This window comes from Watersipora subatra, chromosome 4 (assembly GCF_963576615.1).
Source record: "Watersipora subatra chromosome 4, tzWatSuba1.1, whole genome shotgun sequence".
In the NCBI taxonomy this organism is placed as follows: Eukaryota; Metazoa; Bryozoa; class Gymnolaemata; order Cheilostomatida; family Watersiporidae; genus Watersipora; species Watersipora subatra.
Genome location: NC_088711.1, coordinates 32,736,936 through 32,754,237, shown reverse-complemented (window position 1 = coordinate 32,754,237; position 17,302 = coordinate 32,736,936). Strand labels below are relative to the sequence as shown.

General features: G+C 35.3%; 1 protein-coding gene across 1 annotated transcript; it reads left to right on the top strand.

Moving 5' to 3' along the window:
* The first annotated feature begins 937 nt into the window (after positions 1-937).
* On the top strand, positions 938-16,781 carry LOC137394662 (tubulin polyglutamylase complex subunit 1-like). The gene is made up of 9 exons (XM_068081421.1): positions 938-1,011; positions 5,018-5,116; positions 6,374-6,464; positions 9,094-9,224; positions 9,630-9,693; positions 10,128-10,243; positions 10,649-10,784; positions 11,683-11,740; positions 15,955-16,781. Exons 2-9 carry the CDS (start codon positions 5,053-5,055, stop codon positions 16,051-16,053), a joined length of 759 nt encoding a protein of 252 aa, XP_067937522.1. The 5' UTR covers positions 938-1,011; positions 5,018-5,052; the 3' UTR covers positions 16,054-16,781.
* The last annotated feature ends 521 nt before the right edge of the window (positions 16,782-17,302 follow it).

Here is a 17,302-nt window from a genome sequence, read left to right as displayed (position 1 = left end):
TGTTGTCTTAGCTACTTTTGCACTAAATTATTGTGTCTCATTGGCTGTGTCTTTGTTATCACTTGTGGCTACATTGTCTAATTATGGATTTGGCTCATTATTTAGCTTTCTGGTAGATATGAGAATTTCATTCGAATTCAAGCAGTCATTGGAGAAAGTTTACTCATCACAACGACATGGTTCTACGAACTTTCCCTCATTTGAGCATAACTCTATTCAATGCAAACTTGCTGCAAATTATATTGCAAAATTTAAAGCTAGTATGCGAACAGCTTTTAATAACAAATGGCGCATCTTCACCATCCATATGTCGAGCATTGCCTTCGAGGAACGAACACATACATAAAAACGAAGTATTACTTGCTGTGGTACCCTGTGGAAAACATATTGTAAAATATGACTATTTATTACCACAATAAAGATTGCTCAAATAGGTATCATCCTATTTCGTGTAATCCAACCAACTCAATACTACGTCAGCACCTTTAATTCAGTTGAATTAAGGATTGCCCACTGTTATTCTATGTGTTTTAACAAAGGTCAGGTTCCACGAAACGTTTGGCTAATATAAGAAACATGAAAACCTCACGTCGCTGGTTATAGCATCACTTGTAGTTAGCTATACGACTATGTACTGCACATGCTGCAAGCCAATCACTCTGTTCTCAGCAATTGAAAATTTTAGTCTATCGGTTTGGCGAAATATCTTATCCGTAGTTACATTACTTGCTAAATCCATACCGATCGCTTGCCAACTTTCTCAATTACATAAAAAAAACCAACATTGACGTGGTATTCCGACGATAATCTCAATTGTTGTTAAACATAGAGATCAGTTTTGAGCTTTACCTTTCAGCATTGATTTTGTGACGCGTATAGGGCTATTGCCTAGGTACTGCTACCAATTTCAACATCCTGTTTATAATTTGCGGCATTCTCTTGCTTAGAAATCGGCAACCTTAGCATTTATAAGTTGTTAACGAGTCATATTCATTGCATGTTTTTCGCATTGTAAGTTGTTATTATCATTAATTATTGAAATTTTGTCGCCTTAATATTTTTTGACCTGCAAGGTGCCATACTCATGCGGGTTTTCAAGCAAGGAATGTCAAAGGCGTCTTGCTAAAGTAAAGTTGTCACAAACTTCTCTCGATACATACAAAGTGATACAAGTTCTCAGAGTATTCAAGGACAGAAATATCTCTACTGGCTTTACAGTGCCTCACAACAAACCGTACTTGAACAAGGAATTGTCTGAATTTTCGAAATTCTTGCGTACAGCTAAAAGTCTCCTCAAATACCGATCAACATATGACAATAGAGACAAATTTAAAGAAGCCAAAAGACAGTTTAAGTAAGCACTTACTAAAGCTCAAAAACTATATTAAAAAAATCCAAAAGTCTGAATAGTTGTAACAGAAATGGCTTTCTGGAACAAAAAATTTAAAAATGGGTTCCATAGCATTGGAGATAATACCATTAGAGACCTCAAGGACACCAATGGGGATATCCTTCATAATGATAAAGAGAAAGTTCGCCACGTAGTTTAACAAAATATTTGGCAGTAGGTATACCAAAGATTTTTCTCCACCGCAATCATTGCCGGCTGAACAAAGGTCACAAGGGTATATCACATATACAGAAGAACTGAATAGACATACATGTATTTCCATGGATGAAATCAGGAAAACACTATCCAAGCTCAAGACATCAGAAAAAAGTGCTGACTTTGATGGAATCTATCCAAAAATGCTGAAGCAGACTACCAATGTTTTTATGATGGTACTGCATGCTCTCTTTAACAACATTCTTGTTACACACCAATGGCCTTAGAAGAGTCAAACTTTGTTATCTTTCTCAAAAAGCTAGAGAAACACAACTACTATGATGCTGGCTGATATAGATCACCATAAGCTCACCTGTTGGTGAAACTTCGGAGTGTCTTGGAAAACATGCTTAGAGCATTGGTCAAGTTTGTTCTCCCTAAAACACCGTTCAGGACAGAAAGAAGGTACACTTATGTATTTACTCCAGCTACTGATAGAATTGACTCAACATGTGAAAGCTAAAACACACACTGCTGCTATATTCCTAGACTTCTGGTGCTGTATGGCATTGTGGAATAATCTGCAGACTTGAAAAGCTTTGAATAGAAGGCAATTTTTTCGAAGTTATTTGCTCTTTTATGACAACAAAAGAAGTCAACCTGAAAGTAAACAACTACATACATCTAGCACCAAAATTCACAATCTGCCTTCCTCAAGCTAGTAGGATTGCACTGTTACTAGTCATTATCTATATTAGATATAATTATGTTGTCTAATGTTGAGGGAACTTGTCTACAGCATGCAGACGGCTGCACTATGCTATTCATTGGAAAAAACTCAATTATGCTGCAACATAAAAGGCTAAGATGTCTGTACAAAAATCCAGCGGTGAATGGAAAGATGAAAACTGACGATCAATTATCAGAAAACCAGAGTAACAAATTTTTCAGACAACTTTCACCCCCTGGTATGAACACTACCAAGATCTAGGTCTTCGAATTCATAAAATTTTTAGGTATCATAATTGCTTGGAAGCTGACATTCACAAAACAGTATGCAAGTTGTAGGAAAATATAGGAGCAAAAACCGACATGTTTAAACCTTTCATATTTGCGAGTCTCAACTGTGAGACTGCAAAGAAAATCATCAGCCAAGTGAATGTACTAAATTGATACTAATGCTGTATCACTCTGGGATACCAAAGCAAAAATTTCAGTTGCTGAACACATCAATTTCAGTTGCTCTACCCATATTTTGCTCACGTCAACAGCTGAGCAAAATATGGGTACACTGGTATCCTGTCCTACTCACCAAGGAGCAGGATCACCAAAACCTTCCTAGCAGACTTGAGAAAAATGATAGCCAAACATTTCCAATTACATAAAGTTAGTCTCAAGCACCATTCTAAAAAGATAATCAACCGGACCATTGAAAAGAGTGGTCAGGAACATAGAGGCTACAACTGCGCCAAGGAGCAGGATCACCAAAACCTTCCTAGCAGACTTGAGAAAAAGGATAGCCAAGCATTTCCAATTACACAAAGTTAGTCTCAAGCACCATTCTAAAAAGATAATCAACCAGACCATTGAAAAGAGTGGTCAGGAACATAGAGGCTACAACTGCGCCAAAGAGCTTGGTTCAAATGACCTGTTGTCAGAACTATCTCCTGATCATCTTGATGAATACCTAGTCTTACTGCAACACAACAGGCGCTCTCTCAGCTCCTGAAAGATTTTCAGACAATATCGCATTAGTAGGACCTATACCCCAACTTGCTCGTGCCTGGGAGATGAACTCCCACACCACTATCTATTCTACTGTCCAGATTATGAAGTCAAACAGTAGACCACATGTGTCAAACTCACAGCCTGTGGGCCCGCCTTGAAATCATATCTGGCCCACAAGGTCATTTTGCATTATCGTTATTCATGACCCATCGATATGGAGCGCTGATAACATAATACTGCACAGAACTGTAGATCCCGTAATGCAACGCTTGAGCTGCCTTGTCGCTTACTTCTCACGTCAATTAAGTCTAGCTGTTACAAGATATTACGAGTCGCTACCCTGATGATCACCTGCTGTCCATTCTGGGAATCTCCACAACACAGGACTTTGCGCTAAATGTAAACAAACTTGTTGCCAAAAAATATACTATGTATCTCGTTTCGTTCAGAAAATATAATCAGATCAGAGTCATAAGAACAAAGAAAACTGAATGATTTAAATTGTTCTTGCTGAAAAGCACACATTTTATGCATATTTTCAGGTTTTGTACCATGTTCATATCTCTACCTTGTATAATTTTGACAGGATATATTTTTAAGGAAAGCAAAATCTTTTGGGATATTTAAGTTTATTTTTTATATACATTGACATAAGAAGCAATGGAATTTGAATTTTATTTTTAACAAGCCACTTGGAGAAAAAAATAAATAGAAGTAATTTAAGGTTTAAGTTTGTTTTATAATAAAATTCCTGTCTGTTTGTATTCATATTTATGTTCCAAAAACATTTAGTTTCAGTGTATTAAATAAATGTTTTTCCGGTTCGGCCCGCGACTAAAGTGTGTTTTGAACTTTGGCTCCTTGTACAATTGAGTTTGACATCAGTGGACAGTCAACTCAAACTTATTCAACTGGGAGCATGTAACCCGGTTCAAATTTCCAACCAGCAAACTGTTATTCATATAAATTATAGATAGAGCCCTGGTCAGGCGTTAACTCGACTGTTCACCTCCGTCAGAGATTGACTGGTTCTGTTATTTAGCTGCAACAGTCACAATGTGGTGCTTGAGGTTTGATAATGCGCTCTAGGGTTGCGGTTCTTGAAGATGAGGTGACCCAGTGTCGTAGACAACCAGGGAGGAGAGTTTCATACACGCACTAACACTCACTCATTGAACAGTCATTTTGTATGTTCTACGCCCACTAAAACATGATATATTCTATTACATTTTATGCCATATGCTGTAAAACCTTCATTTGATTAAACCATCAAAACTCTGATAGCTCCGCTATTTTTCTGCTGTTGATCTGTTTTATTACAGGGTAAAAAGAGGTTGTACATGAAGTTGTTTTTATTTGTTGCGACCAAAAGCTGCTTTCTCAGGCAAATGTATAAACATAAAGCCATGCTTTGTCAAACACATCTGCGTGTGTTTGTAGCATGTAAGCAGGTAACACATCACGGCGAGTAGGCCCAAGTGGGAAACAGTAGCCTAAGTTGTGCGATTAAATTGTAGTTTAACTGTTAGAATTAACATTAAAAGACATGAATTTATTTTAGTCCTAATTTTAAATTTAGTTCGCTACTCTATGATTTGCGGGGCATTTTCCCCCAATAAAAACTTAACATCTTTATACCTAACCGGTCAACGTAAATATCATTGTATAATGTATAGCAATAATTTTTGTAGATAGTTTGTAAAGTTTATTTGTACCCGTAATAACCAAATAATTTTTTTGTAGAGATGGTCTGCTGAAAGAAAAATATTACAAAAACAATGGCTGATAGAATGCGCAAGCCTGCTGAGGAGACCAAGGCTGACCTTGACAAGTTGTTTCTTGGTAGGCAGATGTTTATAAAGCATAGAGCAGCATTATAGTATCCCAAGATTAGTCGGCGATAAGTTGATTTGTTGTTTAATTCAACTCAACCTCGGAAGACCCATTTTGACCAAGTCGAAATAGTGTATGACTATAAATCTTCTATTTCAGTTCACTTCTCTGTACACATAAAAAATTAATTTTTTTTCAATATGCACAGCCAATAATTTTTGTTACCGGTATATGCCTTTACTTAGGTAATTATTCCTGTGGTACTTGTCAAAAATGTTCTTGCTACCGTCTGGTAAGTCTATATAACTTAGATGGTTGATCGTCAGAATTTCTTAGCAAAAAAGTTCAATAAACCGAATGAAGGAGTTGTAACTGTAAGGAAAATAAATTGTATCATATGCTCAAATAATTTGGGTAAATTATTTAGTTGATCCTTTTGGGTGTCAGCTAATGCAAAAATTTGCTAACACCCAAAAGAATCCTAGCAATTTGTGATTTTTGCATTAATGTATTTTTTCAAAACATGTTCCGAGTTAGTCTTTGTTTACTGGTGTTCTATCATAAATATCAATAACCATTTCATTTTGAACATGCTGTTTGAATGTAGAGTGTTGAATTACTCCAAGTTATTTATGACGGCTATTAATGTGTTGTTTTCCCTTAGTATACAACGATAGTAATGATTTATCTCTATGGATCCTATAAGCAACCTTCTCCAGTGTTCATGTCTGGTATTTGATTATTTTTTATCATTGCCCAACATGCATAACTTTACATAGAATGGCTTTTAAAAAATCAAGAGCTTAATTTACATTTTCTGTTGGCGTAGGATGTTTAATCATAAAGCTATCAGTCTTTTAGTTCCTTTGATCTGTGATCGATAACTCAAATTTATCATAATAATCAATACAAAGTTTAATTTTTTTACCAGCACAGCCTTTGTTTTTGGATATGTGAACTTTGTTTTCTGATCAGACTTTCTGATTGATCATCTTCAACTAACTGTGAATATTCTGTAACAGAGCACCTTCAACTAACTGTGAATATTGTGTGACAGAGCACCTTCAACTAACTGTGAATATTGTATGACAGAGCACCTTCAACTACTGTGAATAATGTGTGACAGAGCACCTTCAACTGACTGTGAATATTGTGTGACAGAGCATCTTCAACTAACCGTGAATATTGTATGACAGAGCACCTTTAACTAACTGTGAATATTGTATGACAGAGCACCTTTAACTAACTGTGAATATTGTGTTGCAGAGAAAAGTCGAGTGAAAGAGACAATGAGTGATGTTCTTGCCAAGTTGACAGCGAATAGACCAAAAGACGCTTTGCAGTTTATCGCCGATTAGTGAGTACTTATGCTTTCCAATAACTGGGTTTCTGACAGCTGTGAGTTAGTGCTTGACAGCTGTGAGTTAGTGCTTGACAGCTGAGTTAGTGCTTGACAGCTGTGAGTTAGTGTTTGTCGCCTGAAAAAGTGAGGTTACTCATACAGGCAGTTGGTGTGGTCTGCAGCAGCCTTGTAAGTTTTCAGTTTTCTGCAGTATTTACAATTCAAGGTTTTTTATTTAACAGCCAGATTATACTGACTTTGTCTGTCAACAAGTATTTCTGCTATTTTTATCATGTTTCATCATGTAAAATACAACTTCCGGATGCTATTCTGTGGTTTTTGCAATTTTTTGCGCACTGACAAATCATTAGGCGTGTCTGGATGGGAATAACGTGCTCTGTTGGGTGACTACAAGTATGTATCATACTAATCTGAAGCATGAAATCATCTGTCAACAGAAAGCAAGATCTCTCTCACATTTATCTGGCCATGGCTTGTTTTAAGACCAATATTGTAGCAGAGATTATGATAAAAATTAGCAAGCGATGCAATTTCACAACGCTTTGTGATATGCTTGTACATGTTCTTAGAACATGTACAGACAAAACATGTTCAGTAAAAATGTAGAAGGCAAGCCCTCTACATTTTTACTGAACATTCCAGAGAATCAACGCACAAGGTGTGCTACTCTTTGATATTTCAATCAGAATTCTCTCGGTGACAAGACCAGTTTAATATTGAAAAGAAAGCTTGCGCGGTTGCAGTTCATAACAAGACATGGTCTGCTCATATAGCCATGGTTTTAAATGAAGTAGTCGGTGTTACAATCAATCTCAACATACAAAAGTACTCTGTCAAAAATAAATTAAACTATTAATTGTCAAAACTAGGTTAACAAAGTAATAGTTTTTTATTCTTTCTTTACTTTAGAGACACGTAAAGACAAGCGTAGGGAATGCCTAGGTTAAGTGGTAGAATGAGTAATAGAAATACATGGATTAATTTGTTATTATTTAACCTAGATATAGTTCAACTTAATTTATATTCTGTTATTATTTTTGGCTTTATTTTTATGTCACCTTATTTGTTCTTACAAAATTGCCCAAACAACTAGTATGTATTATAAAGGCAGTTGTGAGTTGAAGTTTACTAGAATTAATCTTATAAGAAACCTGAGATGAATATTTTATTGCTTGTTGAGTTTCTACCGACACTGAACAGTCATAGCAGTCCTAAAGGTAGATGAACGTTTATTAAATATACATATTCAAATATGTACTAGTGGTTAGTCGTTTATTAAATATACATATTCAAATATGTACTAGTCGTTGGTCGTTTAATAAATATACATATTCAAATATGTACTAGTAGTTGGTCGTTTAATAAATATACATATTCAAATATGTACTAGTAGTTGGTCGTTTAATAAATATACATATTCAAATATGTACTAGTAGTTGGTCGTTTATTAAATATTCATATTCAAATATGTACTAGTAGTTGGTCGTTTAATGAATATACATATTCAAATATGTACTAGTAGTTGATCGTTTAATAAATATACATATTCAAATATGTACTAGCAATTGGTCGTTTATTAAATATTCATATTCAAATATGTACTAGTAGTTGGTCGTTTAATGAATATACATATTCAAATATGTACTAGTAGTTGATCGTTTAATAAATATACATATTCAAATATGTACTAGCAATTGGTCGTTTATTAAATATTCATATTCAAATATGTACTAGTAGTTGGTCGTTTAATAAATATACATATTCAAATATGTACTAGTAGTTGGTCGTTTATTAAATATTCATATTCAAATATGTACTAGTAGTTGGTCGTTTAATGAATATACATATTCAAATATGTACTAGTAGTTGATCGTTTAATAAATATACATATTCAAATATGTACTAGCAATTGGTCGTTTATTAAATATTCATATTCAAATATGTACTAGTAGTTGGTCGTTTAATGAATATACATATTCAAATATGTACTAGTAGTTGATCGTTTATTAAAAATTCATATTCAAATATGTACTAGTAGTTAGTCGTTTGATAAATATACATATTCAAATATGTACTAGTAGTTGATCGTTTATTAAATATTCATATTCAAATATGTACTAGTAGTTAGTCATTTAATAAATATACATATTCAAATATGTACTAGTAGTTGGTCGTTTAATAAATATACATATTCAAATATGTACTAGTAGTGGGATGTCTATTATAATTCTGTCAGCCTGTAGTCAGCTGTTACATTAAAAAAATGATTAGCATTATCAGCTGGGTAAAAGTTGCATTATGTTTACAATCTGTAGTGCTTTTTGCTTCAACTAAATCCAAGCTCTGAAGACCCTCCAGCGATGTGTCTTGTTAATTGACTTCATTTTGTCTTCGCAGCCCTCTTTGGCCTTCCAGTGTTATTGTATATGATTTAGTGTTATAGCATAGTGTTATAGCATAGTGTTATAGCATAGTGTTATAGCATAGTGTTATAGCATAGTGTTATAGTATAATGTTATTGACACCTACTGGTGCAATGTCACTCATCGTATAAGCTCGGCAATTACATTTGCATATGGCTCCTGCCATTTTAGAATGCAACTTCATACCATTTTTCATATAGTTTTCAGTCTACATTTGAGCAGAGCAAAAGACTTGACAAGTGTTATCGGTGCATAATGATGACCCACCATTCCAGGCCTGTCTACCAGCAAAATATAGCCTCAGCATTTGACATTCTCAATCAGAGCAAGTGTGAGTTGTAGCTATGTGTGAGCTATGTGGCCACAGAGATAGCAAGATAGGTACCAGGTCATATATGAATCAATTTAACAGGCTCAATATGCCCTGATAATAGACTGTAGCGCCAGTGATTTGTAGAATAAGGACTGAGCTATTGCTGGGTCAGGATGACCACATTTCTATGTCATTGCCTCGTTTGACAATAGATATATATTTTATGATTTGTGTTATATATTGTAGCTTTGTTAAAACCAGTGAACTTTTAAAAGATCAATAATTATTATACTTGGTCAGTATGTGAGTCAGCTAACGCCTGTTTAGGCTCATCACATAATAGACTGAAGCGGTTCGCCGTTCCTATTTATGTCAGCGTTCTACAACTACACCAGACACATGAATGTGTTTGCATTGTTGCAGTGGGGAAAGGTCTTTACGGTGTTACTGGTTCCATCTTCGACGAGCTGATAACTTTAATACTACAGTAGGTGTACATTCCTAATATGGTCATACCTCTAATACCACAGTAGGTATACATTCCTAATATGGTCATACCTCTAATACTACAGTAGGTGTACATTCCTAATATGGTCATACCTCTAATACCACAGTAGGTATACATTCCTAATATGGTCATACCTCTAATCCATGTTTTACTGTAATTTCATGTTTTTATGGTTTATTATTAAGTTTTTATGGTTCTCAAAATGTTGACACGCTTCTAACATTATTAAATTATATTTGGTGTTTGTATGTTGGATATAGTAACCTGATTTGATGTATTTAATATATTTAGTATTCTTAGTGTTATATTTAATATTTAGTATTCTTAGTGATATAGTTCCTAGATGACCGCATTGTTCACCAATTCCTCCATAATTATTATTTCACCCACATACTGGCTGTTTGTTGTCTAAGGGGAACTCCAGAGAGCCACATTAAAAAGATGACAGACCGACTGTCTCGAAGACGCTATGAGGCAGTTACATACCACGTCTTTCATTACGCCGTCACAATTCTTGCCGTCTATAAAGGTGAGTCTTTTATAATTCTTGCTAATAGACAATGTCTTTTTATTATGCGCAAGTAATTACCATAGAAAAATTGTGTCACATTAAGGGAATCGTAATATTACGAATTATTCTTTTCATCAAAATAATTGGTCATGGAGAAGCAGACAATTCCAAATTCTGTTGAAATTGTAATTGTAGCAATGCTAAGACAACCTATCAAAGTTTGAGATGTGAAAACATAAACCTAGGTCATTCTTCAAGAATATCTTAAACTATTTCGTAGTTGCAATTCTGTCAGTCTCATGTCTCCATGTCACTTTGGTCTGGTTAGTCTAGTTGAGACTGTCATTGTTATGTTCAAAGTGGCAGCTTCAACTAATGGAAACTGTCTTTTTACTCACTATATATGCTGCTTGCTTCTCACAGATTACTTGAGGGTAGCGGAAGATCTTTTTGAACTGCTGGATGTAAATTCATCGGGTCAGGTTGACAAAGTCTATGCTGATCTTTTGCTAACACAGCTCAGTACGACTTTTGACCACTTCAAGAAGGACTGTCATAGGTAACACTCAAGATAAGTCGTGTACCAAATGTTGATCGTAGAAGATTGAGTGATTTTGCGTCTATCTAAGGTACATGTACATAGTCATGGTTTGACCAGCGCTCACTAGACTCTAGCTAACATTTTTGCCACATGCCATCATGGGGCACTCGTCATCACTGTTATACTGGTTATCACAGCCACACAGTTCTCTTGGCTATACGAGTTTGATGCTCTTCTCCGTGATTAGCCTCGTTTTCATTGATAGATTTCATAGTTTTCATTGCCCACATTTTGGATTGGTTTTTTTAGTAAAACTGGTACTCATGGTTTCCCTAGTCCTCAATGATAGGATTAGACACGTGGTCGGACACAAGGTTGGACAAAGGGTCAGACATGGGGTTAGACATAGGGTCAGACATGGGGTTAGACATGGGGTCAGACATAGGGTTAGACATGGGGTCAGACATGTGGTTAGACATGGGGTCAGACATAAGGTCAGACATAGGGTCCGACATAGGGTCAGACATGGGGTCAGACATAGGGTCAGACATAGGGTTAGACATAGGGTGAGACATGGGGTTAGACATGGGGTTAGACATGGGGTCAGACATAGGGTCAGACATAGGGTCAGACATGAGGTTAGACATGGGGTTAGACATGGGGTCAGACATATGGTTAGACATGGGGTTAGACATGGGGTCAGACATAGGGTTAGACATAGGGTCAGACATGGGATCAGACATAGGGTTAGACATGAGGTCAGACATAGGGTTAGGCATAGGATCAGACATGGGGTTAGGTTCGTGAAGTTTTAGCAAAAATTATTTTACCATTTAGACATTTGCTTGTTTTTTGTCTCAATAGATAGCATTTGTTTGCATTTGAGTAAATTATGAGATTAGCTGTCCTTTTGCAGTGGCATACAGGCAGGCATTTCTCTATCACCTGATGCTCTGCACACCACCGTCTCTAAGGTTGGTATTTAAATCTCTAGTCAATGGTGGCCATTCTTGGGTTTGCCAATCACTTGAGAACAATTAGTACACCGAGAGCTTTAAAGGTTGACTTGCAACAAAATTCACATTACAGTTATATGGATCAAAAGATTCACCATGTCTTACTCTGCTGGGTTGTAGGTGCAAAATATGCGGAAATGTGATTACAAGCTCTTAAAAGCTCAAAATCGAACAGTTAATCGCAGCCATCACAAAAGTGCCGTAGGTTAGAATCCCTTTCCAAAACGGCTCAGATGTGACGTAGGTGAACACGATAGCTTCTGTTTACACTTTCATGCAACTTCATTCCTCGAAATATTTTCACAAATATACTTCACGCATTCAATAAAGCCATGTCTATTGTTCTTAAGCATCTAATTCATCATCATTGTAATGCTGTCACCTTGAGCACTGATATCTCAAAACCTACTGTAAAAATTCGTTTAATTTTCTAACTTTAGCTCGAAAGAGTGCATATCATCCTCTAATAAACATGAAGAGCCTGTTGGTCACCTGTGATAGTCGGAAAATGCAGTAGAAATTGTTTGCGAAATTTGGCAGGAAGTATGGGTCACATGATCAGATTACGACTAGATGATTAGACCAAACTGAAGCGAAACTGTAAAGTATCGAGCATCTATATTTGATAAGGGCTTTCCGGTAAAACCCGAAGTGTTTTTCATAAACTAGTGCTACGAAACGTTTTATATTGAGCCTTTTATTGGCTTTTAATTTCACACGATAACATCATGTGTCAAAACAATAACCACATTGAGTACGTCATCAAAATAAAGGGAGTCCACACTACGGGATTTTCGTGATGGCTGCGATTAACTGTTCGTTTTTGAGCTTTTAAGGGTTTGTAATCACAATTCCCTCATATTTGGCACCTACAACACAGCAGAGTAAAACATGGTGAATCTTTTGATACCAAATAACCGTAATGTGAATTTTGTTGCAAGTAAACTTTTAAGAAGATGCAGATATTTTATAAGGTACTGCGTTTTACAACTGTACAAAAGCAACAGAGTTTTATTGGGGTTTACAGTCAATAAAATATATATGTATATATTTCTCAAAGTATGTCCGTGTGTCGTGGTATATCTGTATATCTGTTGGTTTTCCAGCTATAGCTATTATTAAAACAGCGGAGCTGGACAACAATGCAGACGCAAAGTCATGGCTTACCGTCATTGAAAGCCTAGTCTTATTAACTAGCTTAGTGGAATTTTCCATTGGCATTACACCAGGCTACTAGCTTGAAAGGTACAGTTGTTTGACAGTTTTAAAACCTTTACAGTTGTTTTAATTTTTCTCTTAATTTATTTCAACTACACAAAACACTTCACTCATGATATGTAGTTTGAAAGTTAGAATGGGATCGTGAAATAGTATCATTCATTACCAATCATGAAACAATGTTAAAATTATGGGTTTACTTTCACTTTAAGAGAGCTCAAAGGTTAAATCTTTGGCAGGATTCGCATTAGGAATAGCGTAAAGATGTAAGTACTTTTGTGCCAAGATTATGGCTCTTCACTATATTAAGAGGAGCCAATCATCATATGCTACTAGCACTAATTACAAGGATAGTTCAAATATGAGATCTCTGTTAACATTGTAGTTCACTAACGCATGGGTGCACAACTCCAACATATTAGGGGGTCGGTCACGTACCAGATTAGAGCACTCAGTGTTGCGCCCCATGTGCGAAGACTAGGCGCGAAGTATTAAAAATCCTAGCATGCTGAAACACAATTATACACATTTGCGTGTAGCATGGAGTAGTATAAAAAATGGTATATAAGATTGAATACCTTAGAGCAAACGTGCTCATATACCTAGAATAAAAATATATACTTGTATTTTTGGATAATTAAGCAACACTCAGACTTAAATCTCACTGTCAGACTCGTCATGAAATGTCAACATTTGATTCAATTTTTTGAGAGCTCGTAGCTGTGCAGTATGTCACAGATTGTGGAAATAGCATCGCTATCTAGCATTTTATTTATAAATGGTTATTATTACTCATGCAACGCCAAGCATTCACCTCATGAGGCCAGCTGATAATTGTTACGTGTGATGCAACATCGTTATGCGTATTTTAACCGATATAATGAATATTTTCACCATTATTGGTTAGGTTATTGCCTGGTGAACGAGAGGATCTGAGACCAAATCTTTTTTGATATGGATTTGTGATTGCTAGATACTGGTCGCTATAGATGGACAGACTTACAGACAGTGACAAACTTTAAGATTAATATATATACTAGGCTACTAGCTGTACCACCCGGCGTTTCTATTACCCAGTGTTGCCCAGGTAATAGAAAAGTCTGGACAGAAAATTTAATTGTATTTAACATATAACAACATTTGCCATTCTAACTTTCAAACTACATATCATGAGAAAAGTGTTTTGTGTAGCTGAAATACTTAAATAAAAAATAAAAACAACTGTAAAGTTTTTCAAACTTTGTCAAACTGTAACTTTCAAACTTCATATCATGAGGACAATGTTTTGTGCAGGTCAAATAAATTAAAAAACAAAATAAAACAATTATAAAAGGGTTTAAATGTAAATGTGAAATAATTAGCAAGTAATAGCTAAATTAATTCGGTTCTACTACGATTACAATAAAGGATAATTTGGTAGTGATATAATTATTACAAACTGAAAAAACAAAATAAAACTCTTGAATATGTTGAATCGATAATAACAATTCTTGTATAATATCCATGTACAAATTTAACTATCTCCTTACGGCCAGCCATTTTACTGAAAAATGCCAATGTTGCTTCATGATATGTAAGCATTATTTTTTCAATTTCAAACTCTATCTAGAACAGTTTTGTTACATATTTTATTTTTCCAATATGTTAAAAAGCACTGTCATGCAATAAATTCAATGTATCTATACTTTGTGTATTGATAAAGCGATGTGAAGCTACGATTGCTATGAAGCTAAAACAATCCTCTACAACGTTCCTTACTCTTACAAAACTATTACTTTCACCCCATCTGAGTGAGTGCTGCTATTTTACTTATTTGTGTAATCACAAAAATCTGAATCGGCTATAATGCCATCAACATAAGTAATTATCTGTTTTCTAACTTACAAAAAACTAACACAAAAAATGTTCGTTTTTTGTAATTGAAATTCTTGCATAGAAGTGTGTGTGTTTGAAAATGGTTACTGTTCTACCAGAAGATATTAAAACTTTGAATATGACGATAATATTATCGCTCGATACTGGTACAAATGTAAAAATGAGATATCGTACTTTGTCTGACCGAAAGGTGAGAGAATGTCGAGGCTCTTCTCACAAATATACAGTATACCTGTCTGCGCCGGAAGAATATAGTAATTAAACCTTACGAAAAATATTTCTTAACAGGAGCATCGTAACGCTTGGGCGCATCTGTAAAATATTCAGCATGCGCTAAAGCTATATTTATAGACGGAATGCAGACAGACGACAGACATACTTTGAGAAATATGTATATCGATAGATAAGCGAAATCTGCCCTGTCATTCACGTGGGTACCCATGTGAACTTTCTCTAATTTTTGAGATTTGGTTTTTGTCGAACTTGAGTACTGGTTTTCTTAGTACTTTAACATCAAGTCTTGTTTTGTCTACTCTTGTCACTGCATCATTCAAGTTCAGCCATAAATCAGAACTTTCTATAGGAAAAGTTGCAATATGGTGTCTGCCTTCTCGTGGTAGTGTAAGCAAACAATCGTTTCACACAGCTAATTGTTTGAGAATCCACTGTCTATTTGTTTGGCTAACAACCACAACTATATTTATGCAATCCCTGAAGCAAAAAGTCCATAGCATCGTACTTTTGAGTGGTTGGAGATAGCCCTGCATTATAAGAACAGAAGTTGTTCATCCATGCGTTTTCTATCAAGGCGTCATAGGAAATAGCTGACCAATTAGCGAATACTCAACCTCTACCCCACCCTACAAGTTAATACAGCTAACTGCAGTGTGTTTATGAGAGTGTGAGACGTAGTGAACTGGGGCATTGTCTCAAAGTCATAATGAAAAAAAGTATTGGCCAACATGATTATTGACAATGTGACCGATAATTATTATATCAGTAGTTTTCTTTCCTTTCTCCCAGTATTTGAGCACACAACTTCAATACAACTTACAAGCTTATTCACTGTCGATATACAGGTATCCCGTAATGCAACCGGTAAAGAATTCATCGACTGCAAACATTTTTTGGAGTTGTCCGCTGATGTATACCTTTCACTTCTTCAGCCTCCAGACTAACATCTATCAATGTCAGTACCAAAACTGTCTGAACATTCGATCTTCATTTTGATTTTGTTCTATTCTGCATGGCTCACCTACACAGGCGCTAAGGCTTATTGTGGGTCTGGCTTAATGTATGAGCATGGACTGTGTTCCACAAATGTATTGAAAGTATTTTATGAGCTTCTGTAAATGAATATGACAAATATTTTGATGAGAGATGAGTTGAAATAATAACTAAGATTACATTAGACAACATCATCCTCGCTCTTTGAGCTATTCTGCTTTTTGTTGCCGTTTATTATTTTTAAGCGTACGATTGACGATCATGAGCCAAAGAGAAATTATTACCATTAATGCCTTTTCATATTATTTTCTCCTAAGTAAATGATTTTAGTTCTTAGAGTTTTTCTTTATGCGGTTCAGGCACCAAGCACTGCATTTGCTGCAGTTCAAGTGTCTGCCATGAATGTACATTCTATTTATATACATGAGGTTTGGAATCATCTACGGCACTATTTTACACTCTTTTATCTTTTCATTTTCAACTTTTTTAAGCGCCCTACTTTGTAGTCTCCTTTTGTGCCTAAAACATTCCAAAATCTTTTTGAACATTAATTATTTATTCTAATCAATTCTATGATGAAATGTTTCTGATGAAATATATTGAGGTGATGCATTCCAACATGTTTCTTATATACCTGTCTTTCCTAGATCAACAAACTACCTACACTGAGGTTTTTCTTAAAGGTGACTTATTCCTATCACTAGTATAATACATCTGGTACCTGTTTAAAATACTATTTGATATGGCGCAAGATGCCTTGTCCTTAATATTTTCTATTACTGGTACATGTTGTATGCTATAATAACAGATGGAACCTTTGACCTATCGATATATAATTGGTAATATATGTGATATCATGAACATTTCAACGTAATGTTACAGTTTCAAGCATGATATGAATTGTTATCCTCCTGATATATCTAACCACTTTGTCTCTCAACTTCCAATATATATATAATATATATTATATTAAATTGTTTTCACCTTAATAAATTTTCTTGCTAAGGATGATGACTTGAGCACATTGAAAACAAATAATAATAGTAACCTTGAACCAGCAGCCAGCCAAGTTTTGAGAGGAGTTTCTCATTTGTGCTGGTTACATCATTTTAACAAACTTTAAAAGTAATGTCAATCAACATATGTAGGTTTGTACACAATTTTAAGTTGGTTAAAAACAACGCCTCTGGCGCTCTCACA

What these genes read in the sequence shown, in the direction of transcription:
- LOC137394662 (XM_068081421.1), top strand. Translation starts at nt 5,053, where the DNA reads ATGGCTGATAGAATGCGCAAGCCTGCTGAGGAGACCAAGGCTGACCTT. An exon ending in CCTTGACAAGTTGTTTCTTG is followed by an intron (nt 5,117 to 6,373) that starts GTAGGCAGATGT and finishes ATTGTGTTGCAG; the next exon opens with AGAAAAGTCGAGTGAAAGAG. An exon ending in TGCACACCACCGTCTCTAAG is followed by an intron (nt 11,741 to 15,954) that starts GTTGGTATTTAA and finishes GTCGATATACAG; the next exon opens with GTATCCCGTAATGCAACCGG.